The sequence below is a fragment of the Camelus ferus genome, chromosome 27 (genome assembly GCF_009834535.1).
Source record: "Camelus ferus isolate YT-003-E chromosome 27, BCGSAC_Cfer_1.0, whole genome shotgun sequence".
Taxonomy (NCBI): Eukaryota; Metazoa; Chordata; class Mammalia; order Artiodactyla; family Camelidae; genus Camelus; species Camelus ferus.
This window is the reverse complement of record NC_045722.1, coordinates 8,005,769-8,028,736: the sequence shown is the minus strand read 5'-3', so window position 1 is coordinate 8,028,736 and position 22,968 is coordinate 8,005,769. Positions and strand designations below refer to the sequence as shown.

At 49.8% G+C, this 22,968-nt stretch overlaps 1 protein-coding gene and 1 long non-coding RNA gene across 2 annotated transcripts in view; one reads left to right on the top strand and one right to left on the bottom strand.

Annotated features, from left to right (window-relative positions):
• The window catches only part of ARNT2 (aryl hydrocarbon receptor nuclear translocator 2), a 163,904-nt gene extending 149,389 nt beyond the window's left edge, over positions 1-14,515 (bottom strand). Inside the window, exon 1 of the mRNA XM_032469156.1 lies at positions 14,048-14,515. Within this exon, the coding sequence (XP_032325047.1) occupies positions 14,048-14,078 (31 nt within the window). The 5' untranslated portion in view covers positions 14,079-14,515. The remainder of the gene's footprint in view (positions 1-14,047) is intronic.
• LOC106730255 lies at positions 12,401-21,293 on the top strand. The gene is made up of 3 exons (XR_001366708.2): positions 12,401-13,707; positions 14,867-15,114; positions 19,646-21,293. It is a non-coding gene; the product is annotated as an uncharacterized LOC106730255 (long non-coding RNA).
• The last annotated feature ends 1,675 nt before the right edge of the window (positions 21,294-22,968 follow it).

The following is a 22,968-nucleotide window of genomic DNA, read 5'->3' as shown; positions in this document are numbered from 1 at the left end:
AGTGACACGTGCGTCATCCTCTGCTCCCTTCCGACACCCCATTAATGACAGTGAGGAATTTCTAACCCCTAAGGCCAGAAGGCTGGCATTCCCCCCGAGGGATGTCCCCCAAGAAATATTTTCTAAAGAAATATAAACATCCCAAAAGCAATCAAGGAGCTGGGGAAGGAGAGAAGAGACAGAGGATCAACCCCGGAGGTCTGTGTCCAACTAACAGAATTTCCAGAAACAGAGGGCAGAGAGAAAGAATTTATTTTTTTTAATTATTCAGCCCTAAAGTCAGACCGTCCCTAGACTGAACGCGCCCACCGAACACCCAGCGCAGTGAGTGAAACAAACCCCCACACCAGGGCCCAGCTCCTCATCACACAGATCGGAAAGCAAGGCCCAGAGAGAAAAAGCAGGGGTGCCCGAGAGCAGACACCCAGGCCAGCGCCAGGCACTCTTTCCACTCTCTCCCGCGGCCCGGAATGTTAACACCCCTCGTTCACCTCTCCCCGGGACAGGTCACTCATTCACCCACCTCCTTCTCTCCCAAACCACCCAGGGAGAGTCACTGTGACAGTGGACAGAGGGTGAATGTAGGACCAGAGGGGTGCCCAGACTCAGCTCTGCCACTTACCAGCTGTTGGCCATCTAAGCCTCACTCTCCTCATCTGTGCAATGGGACTGTTAAGCCCAACCATCAGGAAGAGCCAGTAAGTTCATGGACCCAGAAGCCCTGAAACAGGTGAGCTAGTTGGCAGTGGGCACAATACTGGCTTAGCTGCTTCTGTGGACCTGAAGGGTGGTCGGTCCAGAGACCAGCAGCGTCAGTATCATCTGGGAACTTGTCAGAAATGCAGATGTCACCCCTCCCCCCAATCCTGACCTAGTGACAGAGCCTGTGGGAAGGGGCAGCACTGTGCTCACAAGCTGCCCTCTTGATTCTGAGGCAGGTCGGTTCAGGGACTGAGCGACCTGTGTGACTGCGCCACCTAGTGGTAGACAGGCCTAACAGACCCCAAGCTGGGGAAATGGTTTGTCCCCAGGTCCAGAACATTCAGCCTGGGTAGCCTAGGGAAGGAGCTGCCCTCGAGGAGACTGTAGACGCTTGAAGGCACAGATTGTGCTGTTCTTTCTAACCACTGCATTCCCAGCACTTGAGCATCGTGATTAATAAAGGGCAGGCAATTAATGAGTATTTGTAGAAGGAAGATGAATGAACAAACGTGAACAAAAAAGACACACGTTCTAACTCCTAGTCTGTCCACAAGTGTTGTACAAAACTGAACTGTGTCGGGATGCGGCCTGAGGTCCAGCGAGGCCAGTTAAAGAGGCAGAAGGAGACAAGGGTGCCAAGTCACCACCTGCAGAGGCACCTTGCAGGCGTCCAGGCACAGGGTCCGAGATCAGCAGCCTTAGGCAATCAAGAGGGGACCCGCTTGGGCGGCCAGGCCCACCCCAGTTTGTCCGGAGCATGGGAGGAGCTAGGAGGGAGGCTGTCCTAGGGCAATGCGACCCTTTCCCCACCCTCAACCATGCCAGTGAGGACAGGGAGGAGAGGAAGGGGAGACAGGGCGTTCGGCTGACTTAGGTGCAGGACCAGGGCAGAAAGTTTAGCAGATGCAGAGGCGGTGAGAAGGACAGTCACAACGTGACAGGGGGGAAAAGCCTGGCGTCCAGCAGGGCAGGGGAGGGGGCTGTCCCAAGGCCGTGAGGAGTGGAGGCAGGGCCAGGGCCTTCCCAGACAGAGCCTCGGAGGAGGAATGTGGGAGCAGGACAGAATACGATCCCCACGTGCACAGAAGGGCCCCAGCAGCCCCAGGGTGCCTGCTTCACAAGAGCCCCCCCTTCCATAAGCACATGTGGTTATTTGCTCCCCACATTTTCCTTGCCCAACTGGAAAGACGTCCTTCACTTCTGAACCCTGTGCTGCGCTCCACGCCTTGTGAAAAACAATCAGAGCGAGAAGAGGCACCGCTTACCCAGTGTTTCCCACCTGCCGGGTACCATCCCGAGCGTTGTTAAATGTAGCCACTTATTCCTCACCACAACTAAATGAGGCTCCCCACTGTACACATAAGAAAGCAGTGAGTAACCAGAGAGCCCACGAGCCACGGTCACTGGGTCCACGGTGGCCTGCCTCAACCCCAGGGCCGCATCCTGCTCACCTCGGAATCCTGAGCACACAGAACAGGTCCTACTGCAAGTCAGGGCCCTATAAAGGAGTCACTGCATTTTAGAGGTGAAAACTGAAGCCCTCGTCTGCACTGTCTCCTAGTAGACAGTGTTTACATCATCACCCAGCACACAGCAGGAGTCTGGGTTTTCAGATACCTGCCTAGCAAGGTGAACCACCGTTAACTACTGGGGCAGACCGAACATTTCCACCCTGTCTGGTTCCTTTGGGTCTTTCATGAAAGAGGTGGGTGGTAGCGGGGAGGGAGAGAAGGACGAAGGGAGAGCGGGAAGAGGTGAGGGAGGACAAATGGAAGAAAGGTGGAGAAGGTGGAGGCGGAGGAGGAAGAGACAGAGGGAGAAAGGAACAAGGGAGGAGGGGGAAGAGAGAAGGAGGAGAGAGGGGAGGAAAGGGCAAGAGGGGTGGGAGGGGGACCCTCAGGCTTTGGAAAAAACTCAGCAAGTCTCTGCAAGGAAATTATGCACCCCAAAAATCTGATTTTTAAGTCACTAGGTTTTTCTTTATGAAGTCACAATAAAATGCAAACTTGTTTTTGAGTGGAATGTAGAAGAAATAGCAAATTAACTTCCTAAAATAAATGCACATACACATCTAGACCCAGATATGCACCAGCAACAAAGAACAGGGCAGGTCACACACTAATTACCATCTGAACGAAGACCCGATTGTTAATCGCAGCGCGTTTCAGGCATTCCACATGAGCAACTTACCTGAAAAGCTTTCCAATTTGTATGTCAGGAAAGTTGGTAATTAAACACTTCAGCTCCCTATTGACTTTATTAGAGATATGACAATCTTTATGTAGTTAGATTATAATTATTTTGTCAAATGAAGTTGATATTTAGTTAGGAAAGTATTATGCTTACAGTCTTAAAAAAAAAAAACCCTGGGACCCGCTTCTGACAAGGAGCATCTGAAGCCGCCTATATATGGTGTACAGAACCCACAGAAGAGCTTTGCCAAGCACGTAGGGAATGGCATCTGGAACCACTAATCACCTTTCCTTAGCCTTGTCTGCACAGGACCTTGGCTTCATCAACTACAAGACTCGCTTTTATGTAATGCCTACTAAACGCAGCCTTATGATAGAACAACACTTGTGTGGTGTTTCTGATAAAAAAAATTTTAAAGCACAACCCCAGTATAATTGTGAGGCAACATCAAACAAAACCAAGCTGAGGTATATTTTACAAAGTAACTGGCCTGTACTCAGCAAAAATACCAAGGCCATGAAAGGGGAAGAAAAAAGAAAAGAAAAAGACAGAGCAATTATTCCAGAATTAAAAGAGACTAAAGAGACATCATAACTTGTAAGCCTGGGTTAAACCTCGGGCCAGAGGGAAAAATGGTTCTGGCTATGAAGAATAACTGGTAAAATGTAAGATCTGCGGCTTGGATAACACTGCTAATTAATCATATGAATATATGATTTCAGTCATAAACTGTAGTTCTGCAGGAGGATGTCCTTATCTTAGGAAACACACACTGAAGGATTTAGAATTAAAAGGGCATCATGTCTACTATGCATCCTCAAATTGCTCAGGAAAATAGAGAGAAAAAAAAACGAAGAAATGGATAAAGCAAATGTGCTCTTGGGGAATCTGGGTGACAGGAATACCGGAATTCTTTGAACTATTCTTGCAACTTTTCTGTAAGCCTGAAGTTACTTCAGCAAAAAAAAAAAGTTACTAAAAACAAAAAATGGAACCTTGTGGTGGTCGTGCTTCTTTCCACTGGTTTGCAATTTGGGGGACTTGGAGACCAATTCATTCAATAAATATGTATTAAGCACCAAGCACTGGGCCTCATTCAGGGCTCTGGGGAAACTGCAGTGAAAAAAAGACGTCCCAAATCCAAGGGGAAGGAGGCAACTCGAGGTTCCTGGCATATTCCCATCCCGCTTGGACGCTCTGAACTTATGATGCCTTGAACTCAACATGTCCAAGACCAAACTCCTCATCTCTCTGCCACCTCTACCAAAGCACCCCGAAATACCCCGAAATACCCGGACCTCATCAACGTTCTCTGTCTTGGGAAACGGCACCCTCCCATCCCCAGGACTGAATCAGGAACCCTGCCATCCCGCCCTCTCAACTATATCCCATCTATCAGTGTAGCACCTGGCTCCTTTGGTTTTACCTCCTGAGTACCCTGGGGAGTCACCTGCTTCTCCCCATGTCAACTGCCACCTGGAGCAGGCCGCCACCGTCCCCTCCCTGGACTGCGGAGCTGGCTGCCTGACTCAACAGCCCATGGAGAGTTCTTTTCAACAGCCACCTCCGGCACATCACGGCCGGCTCCCAACACTTCAATGGCTTCCTGTTGCATGTGGACACAAAGACGCCTTTCTTTCCTAACACTCACTTTAACGACACCCTCGCGCACGTGACTGTTTAATAAACGGCCGACTCTCCCCACAGTGAACTCCGGGAGGGGAGGGACCACGCCTGGCTTTGCACACCACTGTGAGCACACAGTTGGCATTCAATTCATATTTGTTTAATTAGGTGTATAAGCAATTAAAATAATTAATGTCGGGCTTGGGCCAGTGAATGGAGCGTGGGGCCATTAGCTGCCACAGGGGACCTCGGGGAGGGGGCATGTGGGAGGCGCTGGCTTTGCAGAATCGGGGTGGGGTGGGGGACACGTGGATGGAGACGCCCGGCAGGCAGCGGAAACAGAGACCTGTGGTTCGTGAGACTGACTTCAGGAAAAGGCACTTGCTCTGGTCCTAAAATGAGCTGTGCACCCCGAGCTATTCCTGTAGCATATGGTCTTTGCCCTTCAGCAAGACCTGGAGGGGGTCCACATTCTCCTCTGCCTTCTAGCACGATGCCAGTCATTTGCACAAAACTGTCCCAACGCTGCCTGTTGCAGAGACTGGCTGAGCCACGTGTAGCCAACCTGTTTCACTCAGCACCTTTCGATCCCCCCAGCTCTGGGCACACCACCCTTTGTGTAGGGGGCTGGGAAGTGCCCAGGGAAGGCTGGCTGAACCAAATTAGAAGTTTTCTGGTGTGAAATGCTTTCACAGAGAGCACAGCTGTGATCCTCGATCACACCCATTCATTTCATTCTTTGGGGGACTTGGAATCCATCAAGCATATCAAATTATGGCAAATGATTCCAGACTCTGCCTCATTTCAAACTGCTGATGTGATAGGAACATCAATGCTGTTCTAAAAATAATAATAAAAAATGTGTGCACTTCTGTTATTTCACATTTAAATTAACTTCCATTACGGATATCATAATTATCTGAGAAGTATCATCTTGTTTTTAAAGCCACCGTGTTTTCTTATACTAACGTGGTGGTCGCAGGGGCCAGCCCCCTCCTTTCTGCCAGCCATGCACCCCATGGAACTCCCTGGTTCCTTTCCCAGTTGCCACTGCCCAGATGCCTACAAACCGTCCTGTCCCTGTAGACCGGGGTTTCTCAACCTGGCACCAGTAACATTTGGGGCTGGAACAGTCTTTGTGGTGGGGGCTGCCCTGTGCAGTGTACGATGTTTACCAGCATCCCTGGCCTCTACTCCCAAGATGTTACCTCTCTCCCTCCCTCCCTCCCACTCACCCCCGGTGTCGTGACCACCAGGAATATCCCCTAGTGGGATATCCCCATGTGGTCACATCTCTGGCCCCCGGTGACAGGGTTCTCAGATGCTCCGCCACTCAGCTCAGTCAGAGTCTCTCCAAGGCAAGAAAGAGGATACCGTTTGCTAATAGCTATGAGTAAAAACATGAGGGCATAAATGAACGTGAGGCTTCCTGGTGCCTCAAGCCTGGAACCCAGCTCATCTATGAATGTCTATAAAGAGCAACCATGTAGCCTTCCTGGCCTCCCTGCAGTCATTCATCCATTTCAGTGGCTTTTTTCTTAACTGCTGTTAGGACAATTTGGCAGGCCAGGCAAAAACAGGCAGGAAGTTGCCTTTCTCAGCAGGCAGAGAGCCTCTGACGGCCAAGAGTGGGTCACCGCAGGGTCTCAAGGAGTGTCTGGTGTACGGAAGACTGAACTCTGCTCTTTAGGTCCCTCACTTGGCTACCAGCAAGGCCTTCCACTGATCTGGCTCCGACAGAGCCCTGGATCTACCCATTGAGCCTGGTTTTGGCTTGGGCCAGCTCCCGGGAGCTCTCCACCCTGGACACAGCACCCCGGCATCCTCCCAGGCTGCTGACATCCAGGCCTTTTCTTTGCCACCTGAGCCTGGGTACAGAGGTGCCCAGTGCCACCTGCAGCTGCTCTCCATTAAAGCTGGGGCAGGAAAGCAGGGGTCACCAAATCAAAAGCAAATACACTTACCCTCGGTTATTAGAACCGCCTGAATCCGCATTTGAAGCAGGAATAACGACCAAGACTTGTCTACTGCGACAGAATGCAGGCATGAAGGACAACTTCCCTCGCCCTGTGCTCTGAGCCTGGGTTCCAGGCTGGTATGTAGTAGTATGTAGAGATGTGTAGTTCAATCCAAGGAGGATGTATGGACAGCAGACAGTGATCAGAGGTTTCCAGGACAGTTAATGGCACGTGTGTTTGGGAAGGCCACGTGGAAAGAAGGGAACTGGTGAGGGCCGGGCGGAGGGAGAGCAACGGGTCAGGGAGGGAGCCTGGCAGGGACTGTGGGGCCAGAGCCTGGCCCAGGGCAGGGAGCAGAGCATCTAAGCTCGCGTTCCACTGGGGACCCCAGGTGAGTCTCTGAACCTCTCTGAGCCTCTGGTTTAACCTCTGGAAAGCAATGTGAAATAAAAACATATCAACCCACTTGACTATTCAATTCCACTTCTAGGAAGTTACCTTAAGGGGAAAAAAATCAAGTAATTATCTATTTACATACAGGAATGTATACTGAAATGTTGTGTATAATTCTGACAAATGGGAAAGTACACTCTTAAATATAAGAGACTAAGCCAATAAATTATGACCCAGCCATAAAACAGAACACATCAGTATCCGTGGCAGAATACACTGTTACTACTGATGAAGAGGGAAAAATGTAACAGAAGAGCATGTTCAGAACAAGGCTATTCTGTACAGACACACAATCTTTAGAAAAAAGTCTGTAACAACATATGCAAAAAAATGTTAACGGTGGGCAGTAGGACCATCTTAGCGCTTTTGTGTATTTTCCAAACCTTTTTATAATCCACATGTATTTTTCTCATTATATTCAGGGGGAAAAGTGGTCATGGGGCAGGAAGAAGCCGACCCTCAGCAGGTGCGAGGAGGAGACCCCCAACCCCTGCTTAGATGCTCTCACAACACAACCGGACCAGTAAAAGATGCCTGTGTTTCTGTACAAGGTACAAAAGCAAGAACTATCTACTCATGAGCATCTCCGCTTTTTTGAGGATTTGCCTGAAAAACAGTCTAATTGTTACGTCTCTGAGCCACAGAGGCCCTGCTCACCTGCAGGGGCCCTGCCTCCAACCCCAGAGCGCACAGCACTCCTGTGCCTCCTGAGACCCGCACCAGCCCCTCCGGCAGGGTGGCCCCGGGGCACCTCATCTGTAGCTGCTGGTGATCACACCCCCCACGACAGTTCCCCCAGTTCCTCCGCACAAAGCAGACAGCCGAAAAAGGAGGACTGCGGGACTTCACAGGGAACCCGGTGGGGAAGGGGCCGTCCGCTACCACCCTCTGCTCTCCAGGCTGTTTACCAGTCTGCCCTGCACTCCTTCTGGGGAGAATGATAGTATCTGCGCGTTTCCAAGGCTCCATATTCTATAGAGCCTAGAGGCACTGGTCTGGGGAAGGACTACTCTGGCAGGATTTCCAGATCGAAACCAGTTCCCACAAACAAAAATCAGAATCTAAATTAGACAGCCCTGGTCTATTTTGTTTAAATACAGTCCACACGCTTTCTTTTCTTTGAGGTAGGCATTTCAAGGCAGCCACATACAAGACTATAATACAACTTCCTGGCGTCCAGACATTCATTCATGAGCAAACCTTCCTGGATGCCGACTGTACCGGGGGCGATACTGCAGATGCGGGGCCCCCTCAGTGATGGATGCCTTCTCTGCCCTCAAGGGGCTTCCAGACCCGCAGGAGACACAGGCACAGGTCAAAGGACCACGTGATCTACCATTTCATTCTGCGTGAGGGGAATCCTCCAGATGGTGGTACACCCTACAGGGTCCGGCAGTGCCTTAAAGGCACACTTCATCTGGATAAACAGATCAGGAGAGCTTTCCCCGATGGAGGAAGAATTCAAGCTGAGACCAGAAGTAAACAAAAGGAGTTGGATGGGAAATGGTTAGTGTGGGGAGGGGGTGGAAGGGAGGAGGAAGGGACAGGTGAGCAGTTAATCATCCCAAGAAAAGGAACACAGCACAAGCAAAAGCCCTCAGGCAGGAAAGGGCTTGACGAGAAGGGGAAACGATTTTCATTCACTGAACAAAAAGTTGTGTGTGGTGAACTGGTCCACCAGCCTGACCTGTGCGATGCCAGCTCCTCCCAGCTTCCTGTCTGAAAGCCTCACCAGCCCCCATGCGGTGCACTCCACTCCTGGGCAGCTCTACTGGGCATTCCTTTCTTAGGTACAGCCCAGCACAACTGTGACACTATGAGTGGGGTAATGGTTCTGGAAAAGATACAGAAATGATTTCCCTGTGCATCTTAGTGAATCTCTGCACAGGCGACAATAAAGCAGGAAATGGAGGCGCCACTGGGGAACTAAGATGGTTGAGTCCAAGCGTTCGTCTCTCCGTGGTCTCATTTTCCCCAAGGAAAGCACTCACGGAAACTGGGGAAAGGCTGGCTAACATCCCTCTTCGTTTATTTCTCCAGCTCAGCTCCCACAGGACCCTGTGGCCCACTGCCTCCCTGATGGCTCCCCCTCCGTGTCTCCTGGGCACCTCAACTCAACTGTCTTAACGCTGGAGCCTCGAGCATGCCCCACCGGCCACGTGTGCCTCACTCTCTTCCCATCACCTCCAACCCCCCAGGCATCAGAACAAAAAGCTGGGGCTCATCCCTGACTCCTCCTTCTCCGTCACAGCACCATGTAGTTATGGTTCTACCCCCAAAAGAGCTACTGCATGCGGCCAAGCAGGAGGTGCCCTGCCAGGTGCAAGGATGGCTGAGGATGCAACTGGTGCCCCTGCTCACCCACTGCTCTCCAGACACCCTGGCCTCTTCTGGGTCTTTGAACCAGCCCGGCTCTTCCCGACCTCAGGGCCTTTGCAGAGGCTCTTCCCTGTGTCTGGAATGCACTTCCTTGCGTTTCTCTTCATTCCTCAGACCTGGACTGAAAGAGGGCCTTCACTTCTGCACAGCATTGACACATTTCATAACTAACATATTTGTGTGGTTCTCCGGGACTACCTGCCCAACTCGGCCGTAAGCGGCACGATGGTGGGGGCCATACTTCCCCTGCTCAGCACCGTATCCCCAGAAGCTAGCACAGAGCAGCTGCTTAAAAAATACTGACTGAGGAATAAGTAAACCTCTTTTTCGGGTATCAGTCCTATCTTTTCACAGAAACTAAAAGGCTCTGGGTTCATCACTAGGCTCCCTGGCACATGCAATACCCTGCAAACTTGACATAGTTTTTTTAATTAAAAAAAAAAAGACCATGTTTTACATATAAGTAACTGGTCAGGCAGCAAAATTTACTTTTTCTTAGTGCACAGTAGTTTACTGATTCTAAATACACTTTAAAAAAAAATCACTGAAATGAAAATATATGTTTAAATTGATAGTAAGAGTTGAATTGGCAGCAGTTTTTTCTTGAAATCACATAGAATAATGATGTCTCTCACAATCAACAGGTTTCTGGATACCATGAAATGCAGCATGTAAAGACACTGGATGTGTGCTCAGCCAGTTTAGGGGTGCCGCTGCTATCTGAGGCAGCGCTCTGGACAGCTTGCAAGCACAGAAGCATCTCTCCAAAGCTCTAACTCTACCCCACTATTCTTGGGTGCCCATCTGGGTCCCCAAGAGCACTGAGAAGACCATCACTTGATGGCTCTCCCTACTTTCACAAATCTCCCCACACCCCCCACCCCAGCTCTAAGTGACCCTTCCTAAATTCTCTACAGGCCAAAATCTCTCTTTTCGAGAGGTCCTTTTCAGAAGCTACCTCCCTGTGAGGCCTCCTCTGGGTTCCCATCATGATACATACACACCCACTCAACGTTCATTTTGTTCCATCTTTTGTTGTAAACTTGGTCCACCCATGTCTTCCCCGTCAGACTCAGAGCTCCCTGAGGTCAAGGGACGTATCTTCACACTGCCCTGTGCCCTGCACAGTGTTTAGTACATCAAAGGTGTTCAATGTGTTTGTTGAACTCATCCAAATATCCCTCCATCGAAGGCAATTTTCCCCGAGAATCTTCCTGTACTATACAGAAAATCCCAAATTAAAATGCCAAAGACTGGAAACCTGGAGGGGAAAAAAAATCTAATAATTGCTTTCAGAAAAAAAAAAAAAGTAGAAATTCTAAATCTCTTAAACATGCCTCTGAATTTTTAAAAAATATGCAAACCTTGTTAATACTCTGCAAATCCTCATTCTTGAGGATGTCCAGATAATTCGTAATTCCTAATGATCTCTGGTCTGAATTTGTACCTGATTCCCTCATGCTTAAGTTACAAAAGATTAAGGTGGAAACAATGGAATTAGAAAAATTCTATACCGTGTCACTTCAGGTGCAGGCACCCCTTCATGCGTGAAACTAATTCAGACCTTCGCTAATTCATACAAACCAGAAATGCTTCAATATCACCCAAAAGGAAGTGAATTAAATAATACATACACACGGAACAGAAGAGTCTAGGGCTTCTAACAGAAATCACTCCTGGCCAGAAAGAACAGAGAAAACCAGCCACTGTAGCAATCAAGGGAGGGACTGCAAATGACCAAGGAGCAGGGAAGTGTGAGAGCCCCCAGGAGCTGGGAACCAGACCGTGGACTACCGTGGTGGATCCCAAGAGGAGAATGTCTAGGAGCCAAGCCCTTCCTTCTCCAAAAACCACTCTGCCCCCAGGGTACCTGGTAGAATCCTTAAACCCAAACAGGGGACCTAGAAGGGGCAGGTTAGAGGTCTGAACTTGGCTCAGATCACCTGAACACATGAGAATGTGGAGATTCCAACTTCACCTGTCATCACCTAGACCCCAGAGTGCACCTGCCACGCATCACAGACAAGTGCCATCGCCAATGGGTCTGCTGGTGTGCAGTGGTCAGCTGGGAAAACAGGAACAGGTGGGTCGGGGTGGGGAAGTGACAGCCTGTCACCATGGTATCCTGGACACAGACTAGCAGCAGAAATAAATCTTGGTGCCTTCCCATCCATTGGCCTGTGTTTACCAAGTTCTTACTTGCAAAGCAACAACATCTGGGGAGTGGAGTGAGGTAGGAGGAGGAGGCACTTAAAGAAGCATCATGTGACTCCTGCCTGTGAGAGCAGGACTCTGGGTACCAAGGTCAGGTGCCTTGCCTCTCTTGGTTGTGAAATGCCAGTCCAATCTGAAATCTCTCTGGGCTCAAACCTCCAGCCGCATCGCTTGAAACTATACCATTTCTCCAAAGAAGTCAGAGATTCACAGGGTACAAAAACAACATGCCCCACAGATCTGAATGTTACTGCAGAGGACCGCTCAAAGACAAGACGGTGGATAAGAGAAACGGCAACCACCTCAAGGAATTTTCACTTGAGAAGTTCTCACCGTGCTCAAGATATCTCTGCCAACAGAAAAAAGACACAGACATCACTGTCTACCAAGCAGGCCAGGTGTTTACAAATAACAAAAACAATCCCCTGCACTTGCACAACTCAAGTGTCCTGCGATGCAAGGCACAGGCATTTGTGTGCTCAGCACCGCCAAGCATGACAGCTGCCCAGTATTTATTCCATGCAGCTCACAGAACAATGTAATGGACAAAACGCCCTACACAGGGATGTAATGGTGTGTGTGTGAGTGTGTATATATGTATATACACATATACATAATACAACACCTCCGATTTTATTCCTACTTCCAATATAAACTATACTGGACTAAAATATCTTCATTTAACTTCCTTTGCTTTTCCTAATGTCATAACATTTAAATCAATCAATTTGCTATTAATTTTTAAGCAGCTGAACAGGTGGATCCTACGGACTTCAGTCTCAAGCAAACTGGCACAGCTGTTTTCAAACCAGCCGTGTTCCCACTCAGTGTTCTGGACAGGAAACTCATCTGTTCTTCCAAGACTCCCTACTGCTCCTGACGGAATCTCCTTCCTTGGAACTACTCAGGCTTCTCCCGTGTGTGTCTCCATGGACTCTTCCTTCACCCTCACCCCAAACAAGCAGTGCAAGTCTGGCTCCTCCACCTGCCCAGCGGTGCTGGCCTTCCTCTCTCTGATCCAAGCCAGTGCCGCCAAGGCTCACCTTCCAAGCACCTGCATCTTTTCAACCAGGCCTCCCTGCCTCTAGTCTTGCTCCTTCCTTTCTATGCGACCTTAACATAGCTGACAAGTTAATCTTTCAGAAGATGCGTGCTCATGTGACTTCCCTGTTCAATACCACTGAGGACCCAGTGTGGAGGGAGAGAGTCCCTACTCAGCCTGCCCTTCACAGCCACCGCCAAACTACTCTGTGAAATCCCACTGCTCCCTCTTATATCCCCAGTGCCCCAACCACTCACTGGCAACTATGCATGCTCAGAGGAAGTCCACCATCACTTATGCTGTCCCTTCCACCTGCAAGTCCCTTCAGCGCCTGACTCTATAGTCAAACCTTTCAGTTCTTCAAAGTCCAGGTCTAAAATGCCCAATCTCCAAACGTCTTCCCTAACCACTTTAGATAGAAGGGATCTTTCATTCCTAATTCTGATGACCCTTTTTTTTTTCTTCTCTAGGTATGGTGGGTGTTCACACCCCCATCCCTACCCCACCACCTCCCTCTACCGGGAATTCTCTGAGGGCTGGTCTCTGACTCTCCCTGCATCCACCACAGGGTCCCAGCACCATGCCATGGCCATAGCAGTCACTGCCCAACACCCAAAACTTTGTAGCAGTCAGCCTAGGTGTCCCCCTGGCCATTCTCAGACCTCCCTCAGGCTGCTCTACTCATCAGATAGGGTATATTTCCCCACGAAAATAGAATTTCCCTACTACAATCCCCAAACAGGTCAATACTTGATTATGACTTCTTTTCCATTTTTTTCAGAAAGAGCACAGTTGTCACAGATCGCACCCTGAGAACAGGTCAGCCCTAGAAGGCACAGGATGTGACTTGCGCTGGGCGGGGCTGCTCCACACTGTATTTCTACAGCCTGGGTTTTTTGTGTCCGTTAAAGATAAGATACACGGTAGCTAGTCGCAAACGGCGCAAAGGACCAGCAGTTGCTGGGGGGCGGCGTGGGGGGAGCTGCGGGGCGGGGAGGGGAGATCCGGGGAGTTCCACCCTGTTGAATCCTGGCTCCAAACTTTTCCCTCCGTCAGCGCGGTACCCTCCTACCCACCCCGACCCGCTGACGCCGCGATGCCACAAGGCCGGGACCTGAAGAAAAAAATGCGTTGGATGAGGTAGGCAAAAGTGGTTATTTTAGGAACTTGAGGGGATCCTGCGCCAGCCCTCTGGTTCCTAAGGATGAGGGGCCAGCGACCACCGCCCGGGGGTCAGGGCTGCCCCATCCTGGGGACCGGAATGGGCAGGGATCGGGATGGAGATGCCGCTGCCAGTGCTGGTGCTGATGCTGCCGCTGCCGCGCGGAGTGACAGCCGCTCCCCCACCCCACCCGGGGGATTGAGCGCCCGGCTCCGCGCTCCCGGGGGCGCTCGGCGCGCCCAGCCCCTCCGGCCCGCCCCGGCCCCGGGCAGGGCCTGCGGGCTGCGCCAGGCGGCGGGGCCCGCGGCCGCTACTCACCCGGAGGGTTGACCGCCGCCGGGGTTGCCATCTTGCTCGCCAGGCTGGGCGCGCGCCGGGCGGGGGCGGGGAGGCGCGGCGCGGAGCCGGGCGCCCCCCGGGGCAGGCGCGGCCGGCGCAGGCCCAGGCACCGCCGCCGCCGCCGCCGCCGCCGCCGCCGCCACACAAAGGACGGCGCGGGCGGGCGCTGCCTCGGAGCTCTCCCGCCGCCGCGGCCGCCCGCCGCCCCCCGCCTTTATCGCCTCCGCCCCCTCCTCGGCCTCCTCCTCCGGCTCCAGCCTTTGTCACGCGGCGGGGGGCGTCGGGCCGCGGCTCCCCGGGCCAGGCCGCAGCACCGCGAGACTTGGGGCCGCGGGCGGCGGCGGCGGCGGGACCCCCCCCCCCCCGGAGCCGGGGGCCTCCTCCGCGGGCCTCGCAGGTGCTCGGCCTGCCCAGGCTGGGGCTTGAGGCACCCCCCTCCCCACTCGCTGGGTCCGGGTTTACTCCCACCCCAGGGGTCCGGGATGCGTGACAGAGGGGCGCTGGCCCCCGGCCACAGGGCCAGGGCTGAGGGGGTGGGGGAGCAGTCCATTAAGATTCAGAGGGAAGCGGGTCCTCGGAGACGGCGGGAAACAAAGGCGCCCCAGTGCTGCCCACTTAGCATGCCAGGGCCGCACCGCTCGGCTCCCGGGGCCAGAGATGTGGCCCCCGTGCCCACGAACTCCAAGGCCACTGCTTCAGAGTGCACCCAGTAAACACCCAGGCAGAGGCAGCCGGCCTGGGAAATTGTGAATGACTCGGTTTTGAAACAGGCTCTCAGCTCTCCTTGCCTTCTTGCAGGGTGACTGTCGAAGGTAACTACTTGAAGTTGTTACAAGAGTCTTATTTATACAACCAAATGAGAACTTAAAAGCTCCTTTAACTGGCTTTTGTCTGCATATCCTGGTGAAGTTAGGCTGTAGAGAGCTTCGAGGGACTGTTGTTCTGCCAGACACTAGGATGCCTCTGAGAGATGGTGGCTCTTAGGAAGAAGACAGCCCCATAGTGCGTGCCCAGTGAAGGTCTATGGAAGAATAAACACGTCCCAGGTGAGAGCCACAAAAGGCAAGAAGTCTCCTAAATGTAGACATGTTTGCGAAATCATGGGACTGTCTTAAATCCTGACAAAGAAGCACGTGTGTGTGTGTGTGTGTGTGTATGTGTGTGTGTGTTGGGGGGGAGGGTGGTGTACAGAAAAAATGCTTGGGATATATTTTCAAATAAGCATTGTCTTTCCAGGAGTATTTGTCACTATTGATCTGACTAATAGGTGCTTAATGATATTCATTTGTTTATCGATTCAAAGAAGTTGAATGTGTGCTTTGTGCCGGCACGAAGCTAGGTGTTGGAGGGACCATGGAAAGAGAGCCACAGGGGCTCTGCCCACCCGGACTTCTAGTCTGGGCTGGCGAAGTGAGTAGCAAACTAAGGTATTGCACTCAGGAAGCACGCTGCCTGGGGGCATTGTGGTCACTGGTGAATGAAAGAGGGCAGAGAGAGGGGGGAGGGATCAGGGAAAATGTAAACTAGGCTTTGAAGAAATGAGCAGGACGTGGAGAGGTGGAAAAGAAAGACACCTCAAGTGAAGACTGAGGCACGTGTGCACCCGGCATCGAGACAAGCCAGGACCAGCCAGATGATGGTAAGTACAAAGAGAGCAGCTCAGGCATCATCTGGGACCAGCGCATCCTTGTCTCAAAGTGCTGCCCCTGATTTCCCTGGCATCGGTCCAGTGAGAGCTCAGCCTCTCTTCCACATACCCCCAAAGGCAGCACACTCACATGCCCACGTGCACGTAATAAATACCCAGTGTACTTGACGGAAGATCTGTTAGGGTAAATGAAAGAGGAGGCTGACCTCACTCATTCCACCTCAAGCAAGGTCAAATCCATCTTAGACGTACCTGCGACCCGGAACAATCCCCTTTTGGGCCCTGCTCCCCACTGACAGTTCTGTCTCTGACTGCTCACACAGCACCCACCTTGCTGCATCCCCACTCCCACCAAGCTCTTTCCATTCTCCAACTTTCCACCCCGCTTAGAAGTAAGCAAGTTCCTCTCCTTGGCGTTCACATGTCTGCCACCACATGTGGCTCATTTTGGTATTGTCTCCAAACAAATACATTTCTAATATTCTCCCTAAAAAATGAAATTATAGGGAAGGTGACCATTATATACACATATATTTAACTGTGCTCTTGCCTTCTGCCATTTTTATAAAATGTTACTCTGCAAATATCTTTAGTCCTTCTTGCATTTGTCCATGGAAATAAGAGGTGGAATGTGAACAGCTCCAAGACGTTGAGATACTTGCCATAGTCTGCTTGGAGTCTGTCGTGCTGTTGTTTTCAGTCAGTAATAAATATACCTGAGTTTTAACAGAGAAGGAGACATTTCATCTTCTCCTTTAATCACTGCACCTTACAGGTAGAAAAGACCTTTGACATCACCCAATTCAGCCCCCAGAGTTTGCAGATAAGGAAACTGAAGCTCGGGGTAGGGAAGTGACTTTTCCAAGGTCTCACGCCTCTATAGCCAGACAAGATCTGGAAGTGGGTCACCTAGAATGCTGGGATTTGGTGGCCAGGATGGAACTGGAGTTGGGGTGGGGGGTGTTGTGAAGGGATAAGGGACTGGGTCACCCTCTCTCATCTCTTGGTGTTAAATAGTAACTACCCAGAAACATCGATTGTGGATGAGAGCCGTCCACTCTTAAGTAAACAGTCTGAGACGGAGCGGTTAGTCATTGCTGAGTACTGAGTGGCGTTTGCACAGTACAGTGGTCCCGTGCTAATTATGAGAGTCAGTAGACTGTGACCAGTTAACAGGCTCAGGAATTCCACTCAACCTTTAAACAACCTAGAACTCTTTTAAATTCCAAAGGAGGCTATTGCATTTGGAGCTGAAATTTGCATTTTCAAGAAGAAGTTAACACAGACCCTCTGGGCTAGGAGCATGTGATTCTGGGTAAGGTCCTCCCAGAAACGACTCGGGTTGCCAGCCACACAGTGGTAACGCTTGGTGAGGGAAAGCAGTCACCTCGACTCTGCTGCATATCCCTTTGATACGAGAGACAGGACTTCCACTGTATAATGTATGATGACCCCGGGAATTTTACCTTCTTTTGACTTTAAGATAGCAAAGGGCCGGGAGTGGCACCGTGGCCTTCCTGGGAAGTAGGGGGCGTGGTGGGGCAAATAATGGACCGTCTGTAGTATCTGTAACCATGGGGCTTTTTCTCTGTCATATACTTTATGTCTCCTCTCAACACTTCCTCACTCCTCCTTGCTTTCCATCCTCTTTCTCTTCACTGGAGAGAAGGGCTTGTAGGCCTCTGTTACTCCCTACTTCCTTATCTTTAACTCTGCAGAACGCAGCCTGCCGCAGGCGCTCTGTCCAGGCTGTCCCCTCGTCACCCTTAGCCAGTAGGTCTTCCCTTCACTCTCAGAGTCACGGACTTAGATCACAGGCAGACGAGATCTGTTTTATACAAAAAGGCGGAAGCACTGGCCTTTGAGGCAGAAAGCACAGCTCAGGTCTTGGCTCTGTCCCTGACTTACTCTGTTACCCTGGGAACTTTGTTCACCTCTTAAGTCTCACTTCCCCATCTGTAAAATGGGGATGATGTTAACTGCTGTGCTCAATTACAGTAAAGCTTCAGATGCAGTTGAATGTGGTAACATGCTCTGCACGCATTAGAGATTTTAAAATGCTATTCTGATGACATGACAAAACGAAGAAGCAAAGTGTGGCAAGTCCCTCCCCACAGAAGGGGTAGGAAGGGGGAAGATCATTATGCCTTACCTTCACGGAGACCGGGCAAAGAAAGAGGAGGGGAGGGAACCCATGTGTTCTGCCATCTTCTGGCCCAAGCCCTAGGGAAGGCATATCAGACAAGCTGACGGGAAAGCCAAAAGCAGAGAGGTTTCCCCCATTTGGGAGCCTGGGAGAAGGTACCACATAGGGTGGTTCTGCAGGGATTGAGGGATGCGGCCACGGAGCTGGCCTGACATGGCGCACGTGTGGCCTCTATGTGGTGGGCTGGGGACCCTTACACTTCCTTGGTGGGGGTGGGGTGGGCAGGGACACAAAGGTATTGAGAGAGTCTAGATTAACGGATCCTGGTTGAAGGCTCCGAGGCCACAGGGAGTGGGACTGGACGAACGAAAGTTCAAGGCCACAGACTTCAGCCCCAGTCAGGGCCTCCTAAAGAGACCTTAAAGTTCACCAGCCAAATGACCACCCCAGGCACTCAGCGTGGAGGTGAGCAAGAGTCCAGGGCTCTCTTCTCCCCAACCAGCCCCCTCCCCGACCACCTAGACACCACCTTGAAGAGGGGGTGGGAGGATGAAGGAGTCAGAATGACTGTGCATTCGTCTGGGAGAGACTGAGCTTTCCAAGAGAGATGATGGATGTAAACCAGAGATACCATGAACTGTCAAGGTTAAGGTCCATTGGGCTCAAAGGAACATGGCGTGAGTACATTTCTGCCCCTGCTACATGGTACAAAGGACAACCTTAAGTCAGAATATAACACAAACCTATCTACAGTGAAAAATGCACCATCCATGAACTTGGAGGAATCAAAGTTCAAGAAGAAATTGACAAAAATCACAATGGCAGTATAGACTTTAAGCTTTTTCCAGGTTTTGATAGCTCAAATAAACAACAACAAATGATAAATGTTAGATATGTTGACTTGAGGTTTGTTGTTTACTCTTGGCCAGTGTGGGGCCATAAGACTGCTGCATTTGCCTGAGCGCAGCTGCCCCTCTTGGTATGGGCCCAAACCACCAGGGCCGAGGGGAAAGCACGTGGCTATGACTGAGTGGGTCTGGAGACAATGATTGGACCATAATGGGACAGGCTTAACCTTCCTCCCTAGAGATGTCTATCTCTCGGGAGTTGCTCTGGTGCTAAAAGAACCCAGTGTCCTAAGGCCTGAGCTTCTTTGGATCCTGGGGCAGCATGTTTGCCTTTGCCCTTTTGCTGAGTTCCCTGGCTTCCTCAGTTGCTGGCGGCATCAGACTGGCTGCTCTCAGACCATGACATCCAAAGCCAGCCAGCTCCTGTTCAAGTCAGCAACTCTACTTAACTTGCTGTGTATGTTAAACTCTCTGCGCCTCCGTTTCCTCGTCGATGAAATAGGCATATGATAGCACTTACCCCAGAGGAATTTTGTGAGAATTAAATGACTTAATATTTGTAAAAAGCTTAGAGCATCACCTGGCATGTGGTTGGTGTCATGTATTTGTTGCTATTATTGCTGTTGCTGGAGAGGTAAGGCTTAATAGCCAAGGATGAGATGGGACAAGTTGGAAAAGGGAAAAAGGAATTCAAAACCACAGCAACTCCCCAACTCAAATTGGCTCAAAGGAACGAGCTTTCTGGTGAGAGGATAAAGATGCCCAGGTAATCCAAAGAAAGAGTGAGCAGACCACAGAAGGCAGGGACGCAGGGAGACCTCAGGAGAGCTGGAACCGAGCACCTGAACGTTGCCAGGACTGTGAATATTTTTCTCTTCTCTTTCTCTTTGTGGGCCACTCTTTCTCACTACACACCGCCTTCTTCCACCTGACAGGTAGAGATGAAACGGTCTTTGGCTCCTACGAACAGAGAGGGACTGGGGCTGGCCCTGGCATGGATGCCGACCTCTAGTCCAACCGTGTCCAGGAGGCAGGTGATGAGACTGTTGCATCTTGGCATAGGAGAGCCCATCGTGTGAGAAGAACGCAGCTCCGGATGAAACCCTGTTGGCTGGGACCACAAAGAAGCAGCGCTGAAAAACACAAGGATGCTATTCCAAGACAAGGACAAGAAGGCCAGGAGGACATTTCCACCGACGGCCGCCGCAGAGGGGGAAAAACTAAAGCAGGAGGAAAAATTAACAAGGAGAGATGCAGAGAATGATCCAGTCAGCACAGAAAAGCAGCGCTTATCCATTAGTCCCACGGCTGAGCCCTTGGAAAGAGCCTTTGTGTATCTCATCCACCTACCTATCCTTTTTGACCTCTGACACTCACTCTCCATCACCCACCAACAGCGATGCTCCAGTAAACTCCAGCTCCTGGTCGTTTCCTACACACACCGTGAGGTTTCCTCTGCCCAAAATGTGCATCCCCCAATGAACTCATTCATCAGCCACCATTTCTTGATTGTCTCCTTCCTTCCAGACCGTGACTGCATGACTCCTTCCATGTAGGGGTCCCATACCCCTCCTTTTCCTTTATTTTAGCACAGATCTCACTGTACTGGGATTGATTTTTACATGTTTTTTTTCTCTTCTTTCATTAAGCTGTGAGCTACTGCCTTCGTATTTTTCCTTCTTTGAGACCTAGCTCATATCCTGACCCACACGGAGATGCCTCATGTTCATGGAGTGAGTGGTTGAGTGTCTTATCAGACATGAGTGGTCATGTAACCCACCATGCCGCCCCTCCAGGGCCTCCTTGATAAGATACACAGAACTAAACGTTGCTTCTCTCTGCAACATCTCATCCATTTCCAGTGAGATGGAACCCCCGCATCTTTTTTAACTCCTCTTGGCCGGGTTTTTATTTTTAACTCCCTTCTATAATGCTGATTCATAGTAAAAGCTACATCAGTTACTCTTGGAAATAAGTGTGAGAAAAGAGACTCTACTCAGTGTTCAGCGGCCTACAGTGTAGATCTTTATTTTCTCCAACTGCACGAGAACAATTTCAGTAACTCCCTTTCCAGTAGTAATTACGACGACTCCTCTCATGTGAGTTCAGCCCTTTGTGACTTTCACGTCACTTGAGCACCACTGTTTCACAGGCTTGGGTATTTCTGATTTGGCCTTACTAGTGAAGAAATACCATGTGTGTGAAATTATTCAGATTCTAATAGATAACCACTTTCTTGTTTGGATTAATTTATTTCGGAAACCACCTCACAAATGACAACAATTTTTTTTCCCAGCATAACAAGATTGTCTGGAAGTTTTAGCAGGTAATACTAACCATGTACATTTGGTCTTTACCCATGTTATATATTTAAGGAGGTCATTTTTGCTTAAAAATGCCAAGTGAATTAGTAGGGTTAATGATTAATCTCTCTTTCCAAGTGATGTTTGGCATTCTGTTAGCGTCCACACTGGTTACTCCGATACAACACGTCTAGACCGAGTTCATTATCCAACCAACTGGTCTGCAACTGTTCAATCATTAACATGCAAATTACCACAAATAAAGGACAGGTGACAATGACTTCCCTTCCTGTAGGTTATACTCTTAGAGGGAACTTGAGCATGTTTCTGTTTAAGAACATTTATTTTGAGAGCACTCAGTCTCACTCACTGAGGGGTTAGACTTTGGTCTTTTGAAAAGCTTCCTGTTTTAAACACAGTCATTGACTTTTAGAGGTGAACTTTAAAAACCATCTAGTATGTAATTCAGAGGTAAACCTTAGAAACATGCCAGTTGTCCCTGGTTTTTGTATCTATTAGGGAATTACAGGTTAGAGATGGCATTGATGGGTACCATTTTAGCATCCTGGGCAAGGTGGGTGTGTTACGAGTTAGAAGGCAGGATCCTGGGCTGAGAATGGGACACCCAGCCCAGGGCTCATGGGTGGGAAGAAAACATAAAAAGAATAAAGCAGACATTGACTTAGAAGATCTTTCTTGGTTCAAAAGCAAAAAGAACAAGACTAGAAAATCTAAGCAAGACCTGATAAATACATATTCAAATAAAAAGAAATAGACTAGTTACGACTAACGATTAAAAAATCAAAAAACAAGCATATCCAAGAACTCCTTTGGCAACAAAAAGGAATGGTCTATGAGGAGCCTTGTCAAGGAACATGCCAAAAGCCAAGTGTGTCCAGGACACCAGTGGGACCTATGCATCAGGCTGTCATGACTCAGTGATACTGGCCATAGGCCATCTTTCTAATCTCCCATCACTCAGCGTCTGGTCCATACCACACACCACACACCACACACCACCCTGCCCACCCAGCCCTTAGTGTATAATCCGGCTACCTAAGGAGACTTTGCCATAAGAAAGTAATGAACTGACCAGCCAAGGGGAGGAATGTGGTATTTATGTTCCCTATTAAAAATAGATTGGCATTTGGTCAGTTCAGTCTATGCCTCAACGCCTGATGAGCTCTGTTTGAGTTCTTAAAAAGCCAACGTTCTGGACCATGGGCAGTGGTCATGCTTCAGGTGATGCTGAGCATCCCCTGACCTCCCAGGAGAGGATCCTGGTCTCACCAATTCCCAACTTTAATCAATACAATCTATAGAAAAACTATATCACATTTGTATTCATATGAGTATCTAAGCCTGTATCTACACATATACTATCTATACAAAGTGCTTAAAAGATTGAAAAATTATTTCTGTATATATTTAATTTAACCCTTTATGCACATCTGCTTATTATTATCATTTTACAGATCTGGTGACTGATAATCATAGAGGTTAAGTGACTGTCCCAAGGTCACAGAACTAAATATATGAACTCAGGTTGATCAGACTCCAAAGTTCTTGCTCACTCAATCTCCAAGTGTTAATTTATGCAAAAAAGAACCTGTCCAAACTGATAGATACTATAACATACAAACTTGAAATGTGACTTTCCTCGTAAGCCCTCAACGCCCAGGATAGGATTTGGTCACTCAGATGGCAGGAGACCTGTTATCCTGCCTTCACTGGTGACCAACTGAATACACACTGTGATGAGTGCCTTGTCCCTTGTCCTATTGACAATGTCCGCCACACAGATTCCACCCCAGATTGTTGAACTTTCTTGTGAAATCAGAAGTGAACTGAAATAACTTCTCTGAAGCCCAGAGTCGTGTTTCCTAAGGTTTGCGGTTGGACTTTGTGTTCCATTCCCTGCACTATCGGATCAGGAAGCTCTTCGGGCCATCATA